Genomic DNA, 24613 nt, shown 5'->3' on the forward strand with positions numbered 1-24613 from the left:
TTGTGAGTTCAAGCTCCATGTTGGGTGTAGAGCTTACTTAAAATTAATCAGTCAGTCATGAAAATTAAAAGTACAGCAAAGGGAATATAGTCCATAATATTGTAATAACGTTAATGACACCAGATGGTAACTACACTCATCACAGTAAGGATTGTGTAATGTATAGAATTGTCAACTCACTATGCTGTGCACCTAAAAAGAGAACTAATTTAACATTGTACATCAACTATACTTCAATAATAAAACTTAAAACACAAAAATAAATTATAATGGATAAACAGACCAAAAAAATCAGCTAAGATCTAGAAAATTTTGACAATACTATAAACCAACTTAATCTAGTTGACCTTTGCAGAACAGTACAAATAATTACAATAATTACAGAATATACATTCTTTTCAATGGAACATAGTGCATTCCTAATAGGATACAACATAAGCGGGGCTGCATATCAATCCTAATATATTTTAAAATATTGAATTGGTATATATTGTGTTCTCTGACAGATTAAATAAGAAATCAATATGAAATGATAACTATAAAATCCTCAAATATTTTGAAGTTAAGCAACATACACCTAAACAACCCATAGGTCAAAGAAATCACAAGAGAAATTAGAAAATATTTCAAACAGAAGTCTGAAACACAGCAGAAGTAAAAACACACCATATCAAAATTGTGAAATACAGGTAAAGCAATGCTTAAAGGAAACATTTTTTTTAATTTTAAAATGCTTATGTCACTGCTGGTCTGAATTTTTGTGTCTTCCCAAAATTCAATTGTTGGAATCTTAATGCCCAATGTGATGGTATTAAAAGGTGGGACCTCAAGCATTTGCTTAGTTCATGACAGTGGAGCCCTCATGAATGGGACTGGTACCTTAGAAAAGAGGCTCCACAGAGATCCTGAGAACCCCTGTACCTGGTGAGGACACAGCTGGAAATTGGCAGGCTGCAAGCCAGATGAGGGCCTTTACCAGAACCTAATCATGCTGGCACCCTGATCTTGGATGTCCAGACTCCTTAACTGTGAGAAATAAATTTCTGTTGTTTATAAGCCACCCTGTCTGTGGTATTTTATTATAGCAGCCTGGGTGGACTAAGACCGTTATTTTTAAAGTTTAAAATCTGCCCTAAACTCTCATGCTGGCACCCTGATCTTGGATGTCCAGACTCCTTAACTGTAAGAAATAAATTTCCGTTGTTTATAAGCCACCCTGTCTGTGGTATTTTGTTATAGCGGCCTCGGTGGACTAAGACAGTTATTTTTAAAGTTTAAAATCTGCCCTAAACTCTCACCTTAAGAGGTTTAGTAAAACCCTAGTAAATGTAAGGAAGGAAGCAAGCAAATAATAAAGTTAAGGGAATAAATCAACAAACCAGAAAAATGAACAAGCAACAGAGAAAAAAGGAAACCAAGAGTGGTTTCCTGGAAAGATTAATAAAAGTGATAAGCCCCCCCCCCCAAAAAAAAGTGATAAACCCATAACCAGACTGAAAAGAGAGGAGGGGAAGGAGTGGGAGAGAAGGAGAAAGAAAACACAAATTAGCAGATCAGAAATAAAAAGGAGAACATCCTATAGATCTTATTGACATTAAAATAATAAGCACATATCATAAACAACTTTGTGGTCAATACTTCAATTACTTAGATTCAATGAAAAAATTCCTTGAAAAACACTATTTACCAAAATCAACTCAGGAAGAAATAGAAAATCTGAACACTCCTATATTTATTAGAGAAATTGAATGCATCATCAAAAACCTTCCACAGAGAAAACTGGTCCAGATGGTTTCGCTGGTGTAGTCTACTAAACATGTAAGGAAGAAATAATACCAATCTAAGACAAACTCTTTTGGAAACTAGAGAAAGCAAAATTCCCATTTCATGTTATGACATTAAAGAAAAGAGGGATCCCTGGGTGGCGCAGCGGTTTAGCGCCTGCCTTTGGCCCAGGGCGCGATCCTGGAGACCGGGATCGAATCCCACGTCGGGCTCCCGGTGCATGGAGCCTGCTTCTCCCTCTGCCTGTGTCTCTGCCTCTCTCTCTCTCTCTCTCTCTCTCTCTCTGTGTGACTATAATAAATAAATAAATAAATAAATAAATAAATAAATAAATAAAAATTAAAAAAAAAAAAAAAGAGAAAAGAAAAGAAAATTGGGCAGCCCAGGTGGCTCAGCGGTTTAGTGCCGCCTTTAGCCCAGGGCTTGATCCTAGAGACCCCGGATCAAGTCCCACATCTGGCTCCCTGCGTGGAGCCTGCTTCTCCCTCTGCCTGTGTCTCTGTCTCTCTCTGTCTCTCATGAATAAATAAATAAAATCTTTTAAAAAAATAAAATAAAGAAAAGAAAATTACAGAAAAAGATTCCTTGTGAACATAGATGCAAAAATCTTTAATAAAGGGGCAGCCCCAGTGGCACAGGAGTTTAGCACCGTCTGCAGCCTAGGGCGTGATCCTGGAGACCCTGGATGGAGTTCCACGTCAGGCTCTCTGCATGGTGCCTGCTTCTCCCTCTGCCTGTGTCTCTGCCTCTCTCTCTCTCTCTCTGTGTCTCTATGAATGAATAAATAAATAAATAATCTTTTAAAAATATTTAATAGAATATTAGCAAATCAAAACCCACATTATATAAAATGGATATTATATCATGACTAAGTGGGGTTTATCTTAAGAATGAAAGGTTGGTTTAAGATTTGAAAATCAATTAGTGTAATTCACATTAACATAACAAATTGATCTAATATATAAATTGATCTATGGATTTAATATAATACAGTCACAGTTGAATTTCCAGCAACTTATAAAAATTAATTAGCTGACTCCAAAATTTATATGGGAATGCAAAGGACCTAAAATAGCCAAATAATTTCAAAAAAAAGAACAAAGTTGAAAGACTTATACAGTTTACCCTTGAACAATGCAGGGGTTAGGGGTGCAGATGCCCTGCACTGTCAAAAATCCACATATAATTTTGACTCCCCCAAAACTTAACTACTGGTAGCCCACTGTTGATGGAAGCCTTACTGATAATATAGACGGTTGATTAATACATATTTGGGATTTTAAATGTATTATATATTGTATTTTCACAATAAAATAAGTTTGAGAGAAGATAATGTTATGAAGAAAACCATAAGGAAGAGAAAATATATTTACAGTACTATATTTCCCCAAAAAAATCTACATGTAAGAGGTCTCATGCAGTTCAAACCCATGTTGTTCAAGGGTCAGCAACTGTACTACTTTATGTTGAGACTTATTACAAAGCTACAGTAATTAATACACCATGGTATTGGCCTAAGATAGACACACATCAATGAAGCAGAATAAAGAATTCAGAAATAGATCCACACATATATGGTCAATTGATTTTCGACAAAGGTGCCAAGACAATATAATAGGGAAAGAATAATACCTCCAATTAGTAGTACCAGAACAAGTGGATAGTCATACACAAACACACACATCCACACACACACACACACACACACACACGAACTTTGATCCTTACCTCACACCATATACAGAAACTAACTTGAAAGGAATCATAAGCCACAGAACAGCTAAAACTATAAAACTTCTAGAAGACTTAAGAAAAAAACTCTCAGTGACTACCTAAATACCGCCTAAGAAGCACAAACTATAAAAAGAAAAAGAAAAAAAGAAAAAAAAAATCAGTAAACTGCGCTTCATCACATTTAAAAAACATTTGACCTTCAAAATATGTTAGGAAAGTTAAAAGGCAATCCGGAGAATCCATAGACAAAAAGATGTGCATAAACCAAGTATCAGACAAAGGACTATGTCTAGAATGTATATGTTAGATTAATTAAACAAGGAGGCCATTGGACTGAGGTGGTTTCAGTGCCTTAGTAGCCTACCAAGCAAACCCAAACCAAAGCCTCTAATGCCTCAAGGTTAAGAATTCAAACCAAAGAACAACCAATCACAAACAGCCAACTGGGCTTTCCCAAATAATTACAATCCTTTAGGCTATAGTCAACCAAATATCATCCTTCCTTTGCTTTCACCTTTTCTATACAAAAGTCTGTCCCTCTTGTTCCTGCTGAAGTAACTCCTTACCACTTTGGGCTTGGTGCCATCCTATTTGACTTTACTCACATAAACTCTTAAAATTTTAGTATGCCTCATTTTATCTTTTAATATAAGGAACCATAAAAACTTAATAAGAACACATACAACCCATTAAGAAAGTGGGCGAAGGATTTGAACACACTGAAGAGGATACACAGATTATTAATAAGTACATGAAAAGATGTTCAATACCATATGTTATTAAGGAAATGTAAATTTAACCAAAATAAGATACCTACTCAAATGTCTAAAATTTAAGAGGCTGTCCATAACAAGTGTTAGGATGTGGAGTAATTGGAGCTCTCACACTGGAAAATAGTTTGGCAGTTTCTTAAAAAGCATATCATACCCAACATTCCACTTGTAAATTTTTTACCCAAGAGAAATGGAGACGTATGTCCACAAAGAGACTTAGGCAAGAATATTCATAATAGCTTTATTTACAATATTCAAAAACTGGAAACAACCCAAATGCCCATCAACAGACGAATGAATAAGCAAATTACAGTATATCTCTAAAATGGAACACCTCTTAGCAATAAAAGGAATGAACTGTTGATAGAAACAAAATGGATGAATATCTAAATAATTATACTAAGCTTTTAAAAGCCAGACCAAAAAAAAAAAAAGAGAGAGAAAGAGAGTACATGCTGCATGATTCCATTTATACAAAATTCTAGAAAACACAAACTAATCTATAGTGACAGAAATGGATTGCCTAGAGACTGGGGGGTGCAAGGGAACAGTAATGGATATGCTCAATATCTTGATTGTGGTGACTGTTTCATGAATGTATACCTACGTCAAAACTTATCCAATTGAACACTTTAATATGTGCCATTTACTGTATGCCGATCAACCTTCAGTAAAGCTATCAGAAGAAAAGAAAACCACACAATGAAATAAAAGGAAAGAAAAGAATAATACACCATGACCAAGTTGGGTTTATCTCAAGAATGCAAGGTTGACTCAATATTTGAGAATCAATTCATGTAATTTATCACATTAACATAATAAAGGAAAGAACTACCCACATAATCATCTCAATAGAGGCAGAAAACAGAAATAATTCATCTTCAGAGAAATAAGACAAGAAAACATGCCGCAACTTAGTCATGAGCTTCCAGGTTGAAAGGGCCCACTAAGTATAATGCAGAATGAATGGGAGGGGAAAAAAAAAAAACCCTCACTATAAGGCACACCACAATGGAATATTTCAAATGAGAAAGAAAAAAGAATACCCTAAATGCTTTTAGAAAGAACCAAAAGACAGTCACATATAAAAGGAGAATCAGAATGGATTTGAGGGCTTCTCAACAGCAAGGGAAAGCTGGAAGATAAGAGAACATTGCCTTCAGAATCCCGAGTAAAAAAAAATTTTTTTGCAATCTAAAATAACTATCAAGTCAAACTCTCGAATCAAGTATATGACAGGAGAATAGAGACATTCTAGTAAATTCTAAAAAATATATTCCTCTGTACCCTTTCTCAAAAATATACTGAATTTATTTCCCACCAAAACAACGGAATGTACCTAGAAAGATAAAAAATACAGCAATCCAAGGACAGGAGAGAGAAGCAGGAAGAATTATTGGGATGAAAGTGAAGGCAAGTCCAAGGACAACAGCTGTGCACCAGATGTAGAATACAACCAGACTAGTTTACAGCAGAAAGACGGAGGTACTCATTTGGACATTTTCAGGACCTCCCCCCCCCCCCAAAAAAAAATTGAGAGAATGTCTAATTTTTTTTACCATATTGTGAGATTTAAATTTCACTCAGAGTTTGGGGTTGAACTATATTGATAGATAGATCTACAGAAAACTAAGCAAATACAAAAACAAGGTTATTTTTTATATCAGATCCAACAAAAGGCTGTATAAGAGAGGAAATATCCTTACATAACTACATGATTCAGTAAGAAATAGTATTTACACAGTTACAATAGTGTATATATTTAATATTGATTTCACTATATATAAATTGGTGACTATCCCATATTAGAAGGGGGGAAGGCTAAGTGTAAATATTTGAGGTGGTGTGAAAGCATTTGATCTTATCTTCCATAGAATAAAGTTAATAGATAACCGCCCAGACTGTTGATTTTAACCATCAAACAAATAGCAATATAAATGTGTTACTTAGAAATTTCGGGATATAGGCCAAAAGAAATAAAAGTGGTTGCCTCTATGGAGTAGTCAGACAAGTCAGGAACTGCTGGGGAAGCGGGTTTTTTAGGCCTTATAATATTTTTTAAGTCTTATTTGACTTTTAAGACTATGTACATGTGTTACTCTGATTCTCAAAAAGCGAAATATGACTCTCTTTGCCATCATAATCCAACAGTTTCTATAATGTTTGATTACATCACTCAGAAGGACAAGCATCAAGAGGTTTGGATACAAACAACAGATTCTTGGCAATGAACCACGTAAGCGGAAGAAGAGCTATGAGGGCTTGCTCGAAGAAGCCTACCGGCTGTGTGCATTCAGCAAGCCAAGGGCACTGGGTCGGTCATTCTTTTACAGGAGTACAGAGCGCTGGTTAATCTAGCAAATCATTTAAACTGAGGTCAGTTAAAAGAGCTTCTACTGTAATGAATCCCGATAATAAAGGAGATGAAATAAAACAGCCTCAATCCATCCACTTTGGCTACCCTGTCATTTTCCCATGGGTTAGATGGAAGAAATTTCACAAGGAGTGGAACTCAAGATCATCCTTCTCAGGGTCACTCAATTTGCCCTGAAATATTAACCCTCTTGAGGGAAATCTGCAAATGAGGATAAATTAGAGACCTTTTGAAGGGCAGGATATCTTATACATCCTTTGGCTTAATCCACAAAATGAGTTGGAAAGGTGGCAAAAGAGATAACAAAGTAAAATCTGCCTTTTCCACCATGATGGACCTGATTTAATTTCAGTAGCTACATTTATTCCACGGTTGCCTCCTTGTCCTTTGCATTTGGGGTGAGGATACATGTAAGTATGTCAAGAGAAAACAAAATGGGACTTGGGACTCAGCCTCCTATATCCATGCTTAGTAGGCTTGTCGCACATCTCCTGATCTCAACGTCACCGTCTTACCATCAATGAAACCTTGCAGTTTTGAGAATTTTGGATTGCTAATTATTAAAAGAATTAAAGATATACAGCTACCTTTTCAACAAATCAGTCAACTGCTGATCCCTTTGCTGTGCTATTTGGGCAACAATCCGCAGAAATGTCGCCCAGGAAGGGAAATCTGTCTCTTGGTCTTTCACTTGGACTCAATTCTGGAGGACCTATGAAGATGAGATTCACCTCCTTTTCCCTCATTTGCTGAGCCCACGGGGTTGCGACAGCCCTTCCTGATAAGAAATTGGCAAATTTCCTTTACAGCGGAAATTAGGAGAGGCAAGGCAGAAATTGGCTTTTAGCAAGGGCAGAGTCATTAAATGATTTTACTTTTCTATATGTAGATTCAGCTAGGAAGGGCCATTTGGATCTTCTTGAAAGGTCACTCCTCATGCAAATCTACTCAAAATAAGTATTCTCTTTATTCAGAAGCCTTTAGGCTACTTTCTTCTTTGGCATGAGTAAGCACAGAGTGTAATTCAGGTTCAGCCACATAAGCATCTTCTTGGTTGAGTCCATGAACGGCTCATTTGGCCACCCCTCACTCAGTGGCTACTTCACTAATGTGTAAGCCCCAGCGTTAGCCATTAGCCAGGCTTTGACCTTGCCACAAATCTGTCGGTATTTGGTATCTTGTTTTTGGTGGGACTGAACTGTTCATCGTAGACAGGAAAACCTGATTTTTTTTTCAACCATTATTATTTGAACACAAGAGAAGCCTGTTAGAGTTGCTCTCCTCCTCTTACTTCAGACCACCTTATTTTGCATGTTGTAAGACACAGATCAACAACAGGGTAATTTGCATTCACACTTCTTACAGAGAGCCATTAGAATCACCTCGTATACACTGGATGTCCCCTAAGCTTATTCTTAACCTCCTCCACAACTCCTGCCTTCCCAGCAATGTTTTGGAGCTACTGCGGAGCTTCATTACCTAATGGGGAAGCCTACTGAATTCCTAAATGTTTTTCTAACTGGAATCCACATCTACTCAAGCCTTAAGTAAGGGGCCCCAGAGAGGTACCTCAGTGTCAGAGCTGTTGCCATTCAGAGCCTCCATGTTTGGGTCCCTCCAGTCTTCTGAGAGTGAAGGGATGTAATTGTCTGTCAGAGCATCCCAAACCCTGTAAACAAAGAGAAGCTCTCATTAGCACACATCTGTGGCCTGGCCCCGCCTGGAGGAAGGAAGAGCTGGGCCAGGGGAGGAGAGAGGCTTCTGTGTGTGCCAGGCTGAGATCATCTGCCTTCCAGCATGCAAGAGCAAAGCAGCTTAAAAACTGAATTAGGAGCACTATCTGGAGACAAAGAGCCAAGAGAATGGAGCCCAGCCAGGGGCTTCGGCATGAAAGGTGTTTGCTTAAGAGAGGAGGGATTTCTCACCATTGAGATACAAATGGTAGAGTCCAATCAAACCACCTCTGGCAAAAAATTAATTGCCCCTGAAAATAAATCTGCCCCTCAACCAAATAGTTCCTGTCTCATGAACCTAAGAAATGCCCATGTTTCCCTTCCGTTCCTATGGGCAAAGAAGATTGAGAAAGAGGAAGATCATGAGATAGATAGATAGATAGATAGATAGATAGATAGATAGATAGATGATAGAGACAGATGGATATGGGGCAGATTTTCTGGCTGAATCTCATTAAGATCAGGGCCATCCTAGAGTTTAGATGCATTTCAATTCAGAGGCCTGCAATCCAAATGGGTCAAGAATTAATTACTTGGCCTCTAATGTAGCTAAGGGGGATATATCAATGCTGTTAATGCTTACTTATTAGCCAAAATGTTCTAGCAAGCCCACGGGTAGCATAATTCCCCCCCTCTACCAATGCAGAGTATGAGTGTGCCCCGTTTCCATCATGGACACTCTAAGGCAAATATATGAAAGGAACCAATCAGTACACCTCTAACAACTGGTCTTTAGTGAGGAAAGATGGGGCTCTCTTTATTACATGTCTTTTTAGAATTCCAATATGTACATTATAAGAAACACTTTTCTACAATTCGTGTCATTTAATTCACTTAGGAAGGTTTCTTTGAGGGGGAAAAAAAAGGAAGAAGTTAGGGGAAATTACCTAAAGTCACAAACTCTCACACACAGAAAAATAAACACATGAGTTAACACTGAGAGATTAATATAAATCAGTAAACCAAGCTCCTAAAATAAGGAGGCATGGCATTTAGGCATGGCCTAAATAATAATCCATGGCAGCCATGGCACTTGAGTTGATATTAGCTAATGATAAATGAAGGCTCTAAGCAATCTCCCTCAGGTGCCTACACATGTCAAACCTGAGTGATATCTACGAAAACAAGGTATAAGGATGTACATTTTATTTAGATAGACTGATATAAAGAAATGGCCATTTAAAAATAAGCAGCCAAGGACACCTGGGTGGCTCAGTGGTTGAGCATCTGCCTTCAGCTCAGGGCATGATCCCAGGGTTCTGGGATCAAGTCCCACATCGGGCTCTCCACAGGGAGCCTGCTTCTGCCTCTGCCTATGTGTCTGTGTCTCTCATGAATAAATAAATTAAATAATTTTTTAAAAACCACGCAGCTAAGTGTCCATATGGATCAAATTCAAAAGATGACAAAATATGGGTTAAGATGCTGAAAAGGTTAAGTGCAGGATGGACAAGAGCACAGGCACTTGAAATCTGGAGAGGCGAGTGCTCTTAATATACGTAAAATCCAGAATGACATACGATTTATGGGCACAGAGGCAAAGAGGTATTCCTAGGGCACAAGGTATACAATCGGTCATGAAGCAAACTGAAGGAACTCAAGAAAACAAGCTCATAGCCATTATTGGGGTGATCCGCTTATTCGTTATTTTCCTACAATTACAAGAAAGCACTTTGAGAGGACTCATCAAGTGTTCATTAGACATCCATTGAGCAGGATTTCAGCGTCTGCTTCTTAAACATGGGTGATAATCCAATCTCCATCAGGCACCATTAGAGCTTCATTAATCCAGCCTAATGCTAACAATGCAAGTCTCAGTAGCATTCTAAAGCCAAGAGGCAAATATGATTTGCTGTCTCCAAGACAAAATTCCAAGCACCACACCCACCAGGAAGGCCAGCTATTCATTCGACTCCTCCTTGCATCGTTTGTGGTACACTCTCTGCTGCAAGAATCAACAACAAGTGTGCGGGCACTGGCCTTCAGGTTTGTCCCTGCAACAAGTGCCTGGAAAAACGAGATTCAGCAAAACCCAAAATAGGCAGGAGCCTTTTGTGTCTCTCTCAGTCTGGACAGAAGCTTGGGACCTTTAACGAACTGCACACTTGCCAATGACCTTGAAACTGTGTGCATCCTTAAAACGACAACTGGGGACCCTGTCAAATCATGTAGGGCAAGAGTGGCAGCTTTTCTCTTGTGAGCCTTTACCCGACATACTGCGGCTTTCATCTTCTTATTCTAGATTTTTAGTGATGATTCCCATACACCCTCGTCTCCTTGGGGTTTCAAGCCATCCTCATTCTTTCCTGCTTTGTCCAAATTTTCTTCTTCTTTTCTAAAGTACTCTTTGCCCCTTTGAGGTTCATAAACAACCTTTAAGTCTCCTTGGGGTTTCAAGCCATCCTCATTCTTTCCTGCTTTGTCCAAATTTTCTTCTTCTTTTCTAAAGTACTCTTTGCCCCTTTGAGGTTCATAAACAACCTTTAAGATGGAGCAACTCTCAGCTCTCTGTAATGGCTTGCATACCCTATCCTCCCACACGTATTCAGTGCCCACGTAACAGTAACAACACTAGCAGCCATCACTTAATGGGCACTGACTAGAAGGCAGCTACTCTTCTAGACCTTCGTGTGGATCAATTCACTCTCTCCTCACAACTTTATAAGGCAGGTCCTAAGGAGGAAAAAAAAAAAAAACTGAACCAGAGAAGTCAGTTAACTTGTCTAAGTTCACCCAGCCAGTAATGACAGAGGTGGGATTTGAATCCAGGCCACACGGCTACAGAGCCTACATTCCCAACCACGTAATTCTTCCAATGCTTTATCATTTTATGATTGGTACTGGCACGGGCATCAGAATAATATTCCAAGTTCCCAATCACAAGCTTGAACAGCAGTTCAGAAACCAGCTCTGCGTGAACGGTCTCTAACTACATTATCCTCGGACACGGTGCTTTCATGAGTCTACAAAGGGAGGAATGGCAGGGGCAGCGGGGTGCGTGACTGCTTCCTGTCTGGCTCTCCTGCCCCAGCGAAGGTTAAATGGAAGGCAGGGCCCTGGCGGCAGGCCGCAGCCACAGGAGGGAAGAGCCAGTGGTGGGAGGGCAAAACACAAAGCTTTCTGTGAGGAAGAGAAGGGAAGGCCTTTCCTCCCCGGAGAGGCCATCTATCCTACCACAGGCAGGAACCTTGGGGAGGAATCTGTTCCCTCTTCGGGGCGCCCTGAGGTGGACCGTGGAATTCCACCTCCCTGAGAAGCCCCTGCTGCTTACTTTTATCTGGGGGAAGGGAGACTCTGAATGTCAACTCCTTGATTTTGTCATCAAAGGGCCAAGATTAAACAGGTTGCCTCCATTCCTGTCATGATGCTGCCATGGCACTGGCAATTCCCCGTAATGACAGAAAAGGCTCTTGGTGTGTGTGCCTCACGGCCTGGGCTCAGGTGCCCTTGGAACTGGCTAAACTATCTTTCCCTATATAACACCAGGGACTTGGAAAAGGAGGCCAGCAAGGGGGGAACAGACTGCACAGGACGGGGTGGGAGAAACCCCATATACAAAGATCTGGGTCTACTGGCAACACGGCCATCAGGGCTCTGTGAATTCTGACACACACACACACACACACACACACACACACACACACCTCTGGGTACCTATTCTTGACACTAAGGCAGACAACTAGCCTAAAGGGCTTATTAGAATTCCAATCTGATAACATCTCCCTAAACACCCTCTCGGCTGGCTACTGCCCTTGTCCAGTGTTTTGCGTCCAATCAAACCGACAGCCACATTCTGCTGTGTGTTCACATGAGTGTGCTTTCACAGTTAATACTTAGGAATTATTATTAGTACAGATGGCTTTGGATAACTTTTTAGATTCTTTCAAGGACTTAAACAGAATCAATAATACCTCTGCCCTCTGGGGAAACTGAACCTCTGAGAAGAGAAATAACTTTGCTGAAAATCAGTTACTTTGGCTTTCTCTGTCCTGAGTATTTGGTATTTACTTGTCTTCACCTTCAAGTCTGGCTGACTACGAGGTTATTTGTTTACTGTATGGACTTTATTTTATTTTAAATTTTTATTTCTTTAAGTAAACTCTACATCCAGCGTGGGGCTCGAACTCACAGACCAATACTCGCATGCTCTTCTGGCTGAGCCAGATAGGAGCCTCCCTGTGTGGACTTTATTTTTTACACCTTTAACCCAATAGTTTATCTGAAGAACAGGAAAAAGTGATTGTTCTCGCATGTTTGGCTGGTGTGTCCAGGGTGCCTATAAGAGGGCCAGTTGCAGCCCCAGTGAGGCAAGCAATGGGCTGAGGACCATCCATTCCCCTTTCACTTATAACCAAAAAAAAAAAGGATGATCACACATATGCAAAGAATAGATTCTGGAAGTTTCTAAACTTAAAACTAGGAAGTAGCTATTCAAATTTGACTCTCCCGTAATTCCCAAAACTTCCATGCCCTGACATGGAGTTAAGTTGACATCTCAGCCAATTCCCTATTAGCAAATAGTTCCACGTGAGAATGAAAGAAATCCAAACTTTAAAGGGAATTACTGCGATCGCTTTATGACTTGTGCTATCTTTAAGGAGGTTTGAGATTTTCACAGCTTTTTGTTTTATGGTTCCATTATCTAGCTCTAACCCAACCAAAACACGGTCAATCCGTTTGTGGATGAAATACCCATCCCAATACCAAACCTAAGCAAGTTTATTACAAGCTATGCTCAAGAGACTCATAACCAGATTAGATAGTAAATTACCTTTTTGCTTCATCATAATTTTATAATTGAGGAATCTGGATAGGTATCTATAGGCACAATGTACAATTTAACTCTGATTTTTATTTTAAGTTGAAAAGATTGGGCAGCCCTGGTGGCTTAGCGGTTTAGTGCCGCCTTCAGCCCAGGGCGTGATCCTGGGGACCTGGGATCGAGTCCCACGTCGGGCTCCCTGCAGGGAGCTTGCTTCTCCCTCTGCCTGTGTCTCTGTCCCTCTCTCTCTCTCTCTCTGTCTCTCATGAATAAATAAATAAAATCTTTTTTAAAAAAAAGTTGGAAAGGTCTAGATGCACTGGTTAGAAAGCGCAGTGTTAATTTCTCTACTCCTGGCTTCGTCCCTCTACACTACCCCCAAATTGTACTTTATCTCTAAGGAACTATTCAACCTTTGGTCTTTTAGCTGAGGCAGTCAATGAGGCAGGCAAGTCAGAAAAATCAGGGTGAGCAGACCAATAACCCCATGTGACGGTAATTAACATTGAGTGGCCTCTGCTAATGCGCTAGAAGAGAGTAAGAACCTGCTCACTGGGCCTTCATCCTTAATGAGGCGCAGGGTAGGGAGGGTTAGATAAGGGAAGAAATGATTTGTTGGAAGCAAAAGGAATGGGACGCATCTTAAAATGTCATTTTCAGAGCACAGCCTGGGTGAGGTAAGGAATTAGGTTCTTTCCAAGTCCTTAGCCTCGCTTCATCAGGATTGAGCTCTGGAGGTTTCAAAGATGAGGACCCACGCAGTCGACTGAGTTAAGTGACTAGCCCAAGGTCACACAGTGAGTTAGCAAAGAGTATGAAAATTATAATTCATAGTCTTTGTATTTCTAGTTCATTGCACCAGGCAGTGGGGAAAAAAAAAAAAAACCCTGTATAATGAAGCCCCAGAGCCATTCTTTTGAGACTTAAAGTAGTCGAACAAATCATAACAGGCTCTGAATTTAAGAAGAATCAGCTTGAAACTTAAAATTGAATTAAAACACCGAGCCCACAGTTACAGTACTGGTCACCAGAGTAAAAATGTTCTCTCTGGTCATGACTGCAGGCCAACATTAATTAAAAAGGAGAGAAGGAAATGGTGTGGCTCTGGGAATGCATTACCTTCACCTACAAGGCCAGCTATTAGTGCTCACCCAATTCCTTTGACATTCAGTATTTCATTCAAAAAATATTACTTTGATTCCTTACGACACACCAAGCCCTGTATTAGGCACGGGGATATAATGGTGCGTGAGACAGACAGGGAGGTCCTGTACACTCACAGGCTCATCCAGTAACCAGCTACCTCTCACCCAGGTCAGGCTCCCTTGTCCTAGGACATGTCCTTTTACCCCACTTATTTATGGGCAACTCCCCCCGCCCTGCCCCCACTCAAGTTCATAAAAAGAGAAAAGGAAGCCCAGTTGTTCCAAGGTTCCATTACAACTACTTGACATTTCTTGTGTGATGCCTTAAGAACAATCGATGCATATTTTACCTCTACAGGGAATTCAGGCCTATTTTTACTAAGTGCCCAAAGCACCCTTCCTTAATTTATGCACCGAATTATACCCTTCTTTTTTTCTACGATTTTGTTTATTTATTCATGAGAGACACAGAGAGAGAAGCAGAGACATGGGCAGAGGGAGAAGCAAGCTCCCTGCTGGGAGCCTGATGAGGGCCTTGATCCCATGATCCCGGGATCACGACCTAAGCCCAAGGCAGACGCTCAACCACTGAGCCACCCAGCGGTCCCCCTCTTTTTCTTTTTCTAGTCACTCCTCAAACAGCGCTTTACTCAAAGCCCTTTTCTTGACTCATGTGAAGACCCCAGAAGGTGGCTGGTGAGCGACACAGGAAATCCGCATACTCAAAACCCATGTCACCTAATTACCACCCTTTATTGTGCCCAAGGTAATTCCCTGGGCTCTCAGTTCACTTTGCATGCTTTCTTATTTGGACATATCTTAACATTTATAGATGACTTTGGAGTCCTGAGGGGGGGGTTGTAAGCAGGTGATTTTCACAATTCTGCTGTTTCTTGAAGCAAATTATTCAGGTGACAAGATTCCTCTGTCACAGTTAATTACTTTTTTTCCCCCATGGTCCTTATTTCTAATACCTGGGTGGATTACTACTGATATAAAAAAAAAACTGAGGGCAGCCCGGGTGGCTCAGCGGTTTAGCGCCACCTTCAGCCCAGGGTGGGATCCTGGGGACCTGAGATCTGAGTCCCACATCCGGCTCCCTGCAGGGAGCCTGCTTCTCTCTTTGCCTGTGTCTCTGCCTCTCTCTCTCTCTCTCTCTCTCTCTCTCTCCCTCTGTCTCTCACGAATAAATAAATAAAATCTTTAAAAAAATAAAAAATAAAAATAAAGTTAAGTGTCTGCCTTTGGCTCAGGTCATGATCTTGGGGTTCTAGGTTTGAACCCCTCATCGGGCTCCCTGCTCAGTAGGGAGTCTGCTTCTCCCTCTCCCTCTACCTCTCCCCACTGATTGTGGGCTCCCCCCACTCTCTCAAGTAAATAAAATCTTAAAAAAAAAAAAAAAAAGAATACTGAAGACAGACACTAAAATGGATCATGCTCCTAAAATTCCATTTCATATCTAAGAAAACCTATATTCTAAAAATCTGTCATTCTTTTAAGGTTTTAATTTTAGGAAGTTCTACAGGTCGCTGTAAAGGAACACAGCAGAATAATGTCAGCAATTACCAGGACCCTGCCCCACTACAGAAAAAGGTAAGTGATGGGCTGTGAACCCACAGACAAAAACCAGTTCTACGTCAAGGAGCCCCAGTCTACGGGCTTGTGTCTGAAGCAACAGAGGGCAATTAAGACTTCTTACTCCTCATCCTGCAGGGTCTCCTCCTCCTCTTGGATCTGGAACTGGTTCTTCACGGGAGCTAGGGTCTCCGTCTTGGCATTGTAGTTCCGAAAGCAGACATTGAGCTTCTCATCAAATTCATTCACGAGGTCCTCCATGGACTTGAAGCTGATTATTTCAGAAGAAAAATTCTCAAGCTCAGAGAGGGAGGGGTCCTCTAGATGGTGGGGCGATGAGCCATAGAAACTCGGCGGTTTCTCCTCCTGGCCCTCTGAGCAGCAGGGCCGAAGATCCTCAAACTCTTCATCCAAACTCACCAGTGGGGCCTCCATTCTTGCACAGCAATGGGACAATTGCCACTTTCAGGATTCGTTTACCTAGGAGAAAAAAACAAGGTGACGTGAGCTTGGACTGGGCTACTGCGCCAGCTCTGCCGAGGAACCATCGCCATGTATCCCACGACTCTATCCCTCTGAAAACGAAGATTCTAACTTCCCAGGTACCCATTGCTGCCGCACTTCCTCACTATCATACATGTGAGGCTTTCAAATGGTGTCATCAGTGTGAAGAACCTACGTGGAGTAAACTTTGAAGACGTACCAGCTTCTGGTTCCCTGCTCCAAAAGACAGAGTGGTTAAGTATGTAGCTCTGGGACCAGCCTGCCCAGGTTTGCACCCTGGTCCCACCCCTACCGGTTGCAGCCTCATGAGTGACTTAATTCTCTGTGCTTCCTTTTATTTTTCTCAAGACAGAAATAATCATCTTAAAGCAACTGTCTTAAGGTTAAAAGAGTAAACTCGTGTAAGTGCTTAGAACAGTGTCTGGAAGATAGTAAACATCGTTGTCCCATATGTTCTCCATTTATTATTGTTGTTGTTATTATTATTACCATAGGTCCACATTATTATTATTATTATTATTACCACCATAGGTCCACCTCCTTAACCACATGCTCTGAAAACCAGAAGTCTTTCATAACCTATTTGGTGGCAAAACCTGACCTGACCTCGCTTGGCAACCAAACCTGATCTACGTGAATATAAAGTTGCTTATGGTTTTAATTTATCCCATTTAGTGTGTTTTTGCTGCAGAAATATTACTTTTTTTTTAATTATGGTGATTGCTGCCCCAGTCCCCAGGAGATGTTATGCAGAATGCACACTCTATTACTGGCTTCTAAAATGCCTGGCCCCAAGGCTTTTGGATAGGGATTCACAGACCTGGATATTACTACCCTCATCAACAAATAATAGACTAAGATACAGAGCTTATGTCTAAGGCTAGAGGACTGGACCAAACGATTGGTTATCCTGAAGGAGAGAGGATAAGGCCACGAGCTCCAAGGTCAGCCTCCAAAACCATCTCGGGCACTGCATGCTGGAAAGCTGCACACTCAGGCCTGCTTTCCTTTCCACATCTCCGGGTCCTCCTCATACACTGCCTTCGACTGTGGTTTATCCAACTGTGTGGCTATTCAAGCCCTTCCCCAATTTTAATTTAAATTCCTCGAGGGCACAGAAGTCCCCTGGAAATCATGCATGGCTCTGAGCATACACTGCTCTGCGGCTAAGGCAATCAATCAATGTGCACTCACTGAAAAATGATCATCTGTCCCCCACATACAGTTTCTCATTTGTTTTTTAAATTTATTTGAGAAAGAGAGAGCACACAGAGGAGAGTGAGAGCTGAGCAGGGAGCCCCATGTGGGTCTCAATTCCAGGGCCCTGGGATCATGACCTGAACCAAAGGCAGATGCTTAATCGACTGAGCCACACAGGTACCCCCAGTTTCTCATCTTCAATTTTAGACAGCGCAGCATTATTATCTACCTTTCTCTATATACTCAACGTTCTTCCCTGTAACATGGAAAGGTAACCAAACTTTTTTCTTCTCTCTGCATGAGTAGTGATCCAGTTAGATGCTGAAATTGGAACTACCAGCTGAGGAGAACCAGACAGGCATTAAAAACCATGGGTTTTGCCCGGCAAGTACCAGTCTCCATCTCTGCCTATAAAACTTAAACTCTAAATAAGTGAGGCAAAGTTCATGCCAGGCAAGGACCTGGCTACCTCTTACTGGGATTATACTAGGTTTAAGCCAATTACCGTCGCATCACGTCAAAACATATTCTACATATTTACAGTTTGCAAAGGCCACATGATAAGATGTAAAGATAAAGAGATATATAAAAACAGTATGATATCTTAGAAAGAACATATGCTCAAGAGCCAAACAGACCTGCCAAAGTGTAGCTAAGTGACAAGCATCCCAGTCCTGATTTTCCGATCTGTTAAAATATGAAGATGTTGGTGTACAGCTAACAGCTTTGGAAGTTAATTTTAATAACTTATTAACTTAGTTAATCTTAATTATACAAATCTATATTAATAATGCATTTTATTTAATTCACTATATCCAAAAGATTGCATTCCAACATGTAATCTACATTTTAAAATATTAGTGAAACATTTTACATTCTTTTTTCATGCCATGTCTTTGAAATCCAGTGTATTTTCACTGTACATTTCCATTTGGACTAGCCACAGGTGGCTTGTGGCTACCATATTGGACAACACAGCTATAAAGCAATACACAACTAACTGCCAGTCAAGAATTCATCATCTAGGGTCTACAGACCCCTAAAAGGGCTCTTTAAATATAACTATATTTTGTGTACTTAAAAATATTTTGAAGGGGATGCCTGGGTGGCTCAACGGTTAAAGCATCTGCCTTTGATTTAGGGTGTGATCCTGGAGTCCTGGGATCGAGTCCCACATCAGGCTCCCTGCAGGGAGCCTGCTTCTCCCTCTGCCTGTGTCTCTGCCTCTCTCTCTCTCTCTCTCTCTCTCTCTCTCTGTGTCTCTCATGAATAAATAAATAAAGTCTTTAAAAAAAAAACATATTTGAACGAGGGATGCCTGGGTGACTCAGCGGTTGAGCACCTGCCTTCAGCTCAGGGCCTGATCCCACGGTCCTGGGATGGAGTCCCACATCAGGCTCCTCACAGGGAGGAGCTTCTCCCTCTGTCTATGTCTCTGGCTTTCTCTCTGTGTCTCTCATGAATAAATAAAATCTTTAAAAAAAAAAAAAAAACATATTTGAAGGAGAACACCATAGGCTCTACTTTGCCAAATGCGCCAAAGCACAAAAAAGATTGAGAATCCGTGAGTGCCAAAGTAAGTTGAGAAAAGATCGCAGAGCACAATAGGGAGCAAGGAAGGCTTTACAGATGAAGGATTTGTGTGGACTAGAGCTGGAATCTGTGATAGCTAAGAGTCTGGACTCCAGGAGAGTCTGGACTCCAGGTTCTCATGCTGATCCTATCCCTTCCTAGCTGTGAGACTTCCATCAAATTATCAGCCTCTGATAGATTTGTGCCTAGGGGACACCTGAGTGGCTTAGTGGTTGAGCATCTGCCTTTGGCTGCCTTTGGATCAGGATCCTGGGATCGAGTCCTGCATCGGGCTCCCCACAGGGAGCCCGCTTTTCCCTCTATGTCTCTGCCTCTCTCTGTGTGTCTCTCATGAATAAATAAAATCTTTTTAAAAAGTCTGTGCCTCAGTCTCCTCATCCATAAAAGGAGGTTTAAAATAATATTTAGGGGTACTTGGGTGGCTCTGTCGGTTAAGCGTGGTTTGGGCCCAGGTCATGATCTCAGGGTCATGAAATGGAGCCCCACATCGGGTTCCACGTTCGTGGGGAGTTTGCTTAAGATTCTCTCTCTCCCTTTCCCTTTGCCCCTCCCCTTGCTCATGCCCTCTCTCTCTCTCTCTCAAATAAATAAACAAATCCCTAAAAAAATAAAATAGTACTTAACTTGAAGGTTATTTTGTAGAGTAATGAAGATAATCTTTGAAAGTGCTAAGCACAATGTATGGCATATGTGATGTCCAATAAATGATCAAATGGGAGAACTATCGCCAAGTAAATTTTATTACCTTTTTTTCAATATATTTGGTCAAAACTTCTTGGAACACTGGCCCCATTTCAGAAAGACATGAAAGCTAACCAGCTGATGTTCCAGATACTTACACTCCCTTTAGATGTATACTCTTCTCTAAGAGAGAAGAGGGAGCCGGAATGAGTAAACTAGCAATGGGGTGCTAGTTTGCAATGGCACAATCTATACTATTAACCAGCAACAAGAGGGCAATCCAACCAGAATCTAAGACAAAGATTGAGTTTTGGGTGTGGGCAACAGGAAGATTATGCTGAAAGCACCTATCCTCAGCCCAGGCAGCCTCCAGAGAAAATGAATTCACCTAGACAATTATAAAAAAAGAACTGGATATCACAGCTCTAGAGTTCAGAAACGTGGTCATCAGAACAATCCATAATGTAGCCTGTTTTCTTTTCATCAGCTCACTACCCAGAAGCCAAGAAGCTCTGCATGAATGGCCACCTGGAGACGAAACAAAACCAGAAAGCCTGCTCTGGAAATTGGAAGTCACTCAACACCCAAACTGAGCCAGGTATTTATAGAAAGACCCCGGGCTGTGGCAGAGGCCATGAGAGCTTGGCTCCGGGAGGGGTCTCTGGGTTGGCGCTGGCAGCCCTTCCTGAACCGGTGCCCCTTCTGTCCTTTCTGTAGCTCACTTTCTTTTTGCTCTTCTCTCTTGGTGGGGCGCCTTTGCACTCCTACAGAAACGTCCCACTCTTGCAGCCTGGCAAGCTCACCCCTCGTCTTCATTCACAGCTCATCCCGGAGGCCTTCTCCCTGAAAAGCTAGGGTTAATACAATTCATAGCTTATCCTCTTTTCTCTACACTTCCAAAATCAATGTGAAAAAAAAAAATGCAGGAAGAATGGCAGAAAAAGGGAACCACAGAAGGGTCACCTTGTCTTTTTTTCTCTTTATCCTAGAACAAGCTACAGGGCTATCGTTTATGTCCTATAATCTATTCCGTTTATTTTGGCTCCCAATAGGTGGTGTAATTTGGAAAAGAAAAGACGGCTCCGAGCTTAACAGAGACCCAGTAGGAAACACATGAGCCTCTCCCTTGCAGCATCATGATGCAGCTTGGGGCCGCAGTAACAAATTTTCACTCCCTGCTTTGCGGAGCTGAGCGGAGCGGGAGCCGGGAGCCGTGGAGACTTCAGGGCCTCCCCGCCGCTGGGCCTCTGCACCTCCTAGGAGGCCCCGGTCCATCTCCCCCTTCGTCCTATTACCTGCCCCGCAGTTCAGCTGATTGCCATCCTCACCCGCCTCACCCCTGAAATCTGCCCTGCTGGAGCCACGCAGCTGTCCCACCGCTACTCAGCAAAACCGGTCCGTAGAGACGATCGTGCCAGCTTCCCATTTTCACAGAAACAGAGTGTCTGCTTGCAAAGAAGTCAGCAACCCCTGAGCGGTGCCGCTTCCCCCTCCCTCCTCCCGCGGCTCCGCTCACCCTCCTTGCACATCGCCCTCCCCGCCGCCCCGCCCCGGGGCCGTGGGGGGAGAGGAAGGCTTCTCCCGGCTGCACAATGGCCTGCGGCCGCACGCACACCCCACGGGCCTCGGCCAAACGGCAGCGGGACGCGGGAGCGGCGGGGAGCTCCGCGGGGGTCGAGCGGCGAGAGGGCGGGCGGGGGTGGCGCGGCCGCCCGGGGGCTCCGTCGCGCCCCGCGCCCCGCGGCCCACCCGAGGGCAGCGCCCGCGCCCCGCCCGCCCCGCCCCGCCCCGCCCCCGCCCGCGTCCTCCCTCCGACCTGCTCCGTGGTGAGACAATCGCTCCCGCGGCGTGCGCGGCGGCTGCCAGCGGTTCTGACACTGCAGGAATGCACGGTCCCGGGGACCGGCCCGGCACCCCGCCGAGGGGCGCGCGCGGGAGCGGGCTCCGGCTCCGGGGGCACAGGTGACCCCGCGGCGCTGGAGAGCGGCCGGGCAGGCGGCGGTCCTGGGAGGAGGCGCAGACCCACTGCCCCACACCAGCCGGCAGCGTTCCCGGTGCCCCAGCCCCCGGCCCCCGGCCCCCAGCGCTCCCTCCGCTCTCCCTCTCTTACACACACACACTCGCACGCACACGCACGCCAGGCCTGGCTGGGGGGCCGAGGCTCTGATCTGATGATGCTGGAAGCGCCCGTCCTCCCAGGCTCCCGGCCCGGGCGCCGCGCTCCCGCGAAGGGCTGGGCAGCAGGGCGACCGCCGCGGGGCTCTCGGGGTCCGAGTCCAGCTTGGGACGGGCTGGGGTGCGGGGCGGCGGCGCCCCTGGACCCGCCGGCGGAGAAGCCCGGACGCCGGGCCTCCCTCACCCCCCCCCCCGTGCAACCCCCACCCGCGGCAGTGGGTCGGTCGGGCTGAGGTCGCCCCCGCGACGGCACCTGTGCGGGTCCTGGCGGAGGGAGGCGGGTCGCGGGGCTCAGCGGGACACCCCCATCCAGGGCCGCGGGGAGCGGCCGGAGCAGAGCGCGGCGGCGGCGGCGGCGGCGGCGGCGGCAGCGGCGAGCCAGCGAGCGCTCCCCCCGCAGCTCGGCCGGCGCCCGGCTCGGCGCCCCTCCTCCACCCGCCCCCTCCGCCCCCTCCCCGCGCTCGCGCCCGGGGCCTCGGGGGCGCGCCCGCGCTCCGGCAGCCGCCCGCAGGCACGCGCAGGCCCGACGTCATCGACTCGTTAGCATTCAGAGCCTTCCAGGCGGCATGTGGCCTGCCTTTATTAATATTTATGAATTACTATTTCTCCCCCCTCTAACATTGGACTTTCGGCTTCCCTCATGAATATGCAGAAGCCCCAAGATGTGTGCGCGCAGGAACCCCCAAGCCGGCTGCCTCCCAGCGCCTGGCACTGCAGATTCCCCCTGAAAACCCGGGCAGGGGGCCGAGTGCATGGGCAGGCGGATGCCCCCAAACACACCAAGGCTCCCTTGGACTGTTGGGGCTCCGACTCATTCTACTATACTGGAGACCGAGGTGGGCAAGCGGAGCAGCGCCTCCCAGCCCAAACCCGGTTCAGACCTCGAGCCAACAGGGATACATGCGTTCACCGCCCAAAGATGCAGGAGGAGAGCTCGATCCGGGCTGATTAAGCTGAGTAAGGTTTCTGGCACAGGTAACAGAGGATGCTTCACCGGGGGATATAAGGAAGGACCCTGGGGTATTATGAAAATTTCCTCCTCATTCATTTATCTTGTCCTCTATGCATGTCTGTGCTTCTAGATGCTGCCAATACAAAATCTAATAATTCATGAAAGCCGGTAACTAAGAACGCAAGACCTTCAGGTATCAATGAAAGGCACCTGAAGAGCATGTCTGCTTGGAGAACCCAAAATACTTTCATCAAGTTAGAGATAAGTCAGGGCAGCCCAGGTGGCTCAGTGGTTTAGCGCTGCCTTAGGCCCAGGTTGTGACACTAGAGACCTGAGATCGAGTCCCACATTGGGCTTCCTGCGTGGAGCCTGCTTCTCCCTCTGCCCGTGTTCTGTGTCTCTCATGAATAAATAAATAATCTTTTTTTAAAAAGTTAGAGATAAGTCAGATAACTGGCGGAAGCATGGTGAAGCTGAGAGCTTCTGCTGAAAGCAGCAGGGAGCCCTTTTTTTGCTCATTTATGCATTTATTCCACAGACACTGGAATTATGAGACAAAGGTGGAGCAAGTGAATAAGGTCCCATCCAGATGCTAGGCAGAGTTGATCACTTTGCCCTTCAGGTGGCATCAACCAGATTGAGTGGGAAAGAAAGAGGTTGTTAAAAGGTCTGAGTCAGAGCGCCTGAGTGGCTCAGTCATTTAAGGGTGAGACACTTGATTTCAGCTCAAGTCATGATCTCGGGGTCATGAGATGGAACGCCATGCTCGGCAGGGAATTTACTTGAGATTCTCTTTCTCCCTCTGCCCTTCCCACACTCCTGCTCTTTCTCTCTCTAAAATAAATAAATCTTGGGGATCCCTGGGTGGCTCAGCGATTTAGTGCCTGCCTTCGGCCCAGGGTATGGTCCTGGAGTTCAGGGATCGAGTCCCACGTTAGGCTCCCTGCATGGAGCCTGCTTCTCCCTCTTCCTGTGTCTGTCTCTGTCTCTCTCATGAATAAATAAATAAAATACTTAAAAATTTTTAAATAAATAAATCTTAAAAATTGGAGGGTGGGGGAGAGCCTGAGTTACTTTGTTGCGATGATAACCCAGTTCTATGACTTAGGTAAATTAACCTCCTTGTGCCTCATTTCCTCTTCAGTAAAATGAGGATAAAGAGCACCCACCTCTGAGGCCTGCTGTAGAATTAGAGGAGTTAATATATGTAAAGTACTGTCAGGCACACTAGAAGGCACTATGTAAGTCTTGGCCATCATCCTCTTTAAGAAAAGCTTGAGGACACTGTATCAGAGGGCACCTTCTGTCCTGATCTTCAAAGCATGGGATTCACAGGTTTGAGAGAGGTTTTCAGGGAAGCACAGCAAAGTGATAAACAGCCTGGGCTCTGCAGAAAATTTCTCAGTGTTCCATTTCTCAGCTGGTGATTCTGCACAAGTTACTTACCAGCTTTGATCCTCAATTTCCTCATCTGTAAAGTGGGGATTCCAATATCTCCTACAAGGTGGTTGTGCAGATTAAATAAAATAATACACACAAAATGCTTAGCATAGTGCCTGGCATATATTAAGTATTCAATAAGGGAATACTGCTGTTGTTCTTGTTTTTGTGAGGATTTGAAGGAACT

The 24613-nt window shown here is 43.9% G+C and overlaps 1 protein-coding gene across 7 annotated transcripts in view; it reads right to left on the reverse strand.

Annotated features, from left to right (window-relative positions):
* The window catches only part of FEZ1 (fasciculation and elongation protein zeta 1), a 43819-nt gene extending 21369 nt beyond the window's left edge, over positions 1-22450 (reverse strand). For 2 of the 7 annotated variants that reach the window (XM_072822582.1, XM_072822580.1), the window contains exons 1-3: positions 22288-22450; positions 16006-16361; positions 8236-8335 (exon numbers count right to left, since the gene is read on the reverse strand). In XM_072822582.1, the coding sequence (XP_072678683.1) occupies positions 8236-8335; positions 16006-16316 (411 nt within the window). In that variant the 5' untranslated portion in view covers positions 16317-16361; positions 22288-22450. Of the gene's footprint in view, positions 1-8235; positions 8336-16005; positions 16362-21154; positions 21365-22287 lie in introns of those variants that run through there. The other 5 variants (XM_072822576.1, XM_072822577.1, XM_072822581.1 and 2 more) reach the window with 5 other exon arrangements.
* Positions 22451-24613: the final 2163 nt, after the last annotated feature.

This window comes from Canis lupus, chromosome 3 (genome assembly GCF_048164855.1).
Source record: "Canis lupus baileyi chromosome 3, mCanLup2.hap1, whole genome shotgun sequence".
NCBI lineage: Eukaryota > Metazoa > Chordata > Mammalia > Carnivora > Canidae > Canis > Canis lupus.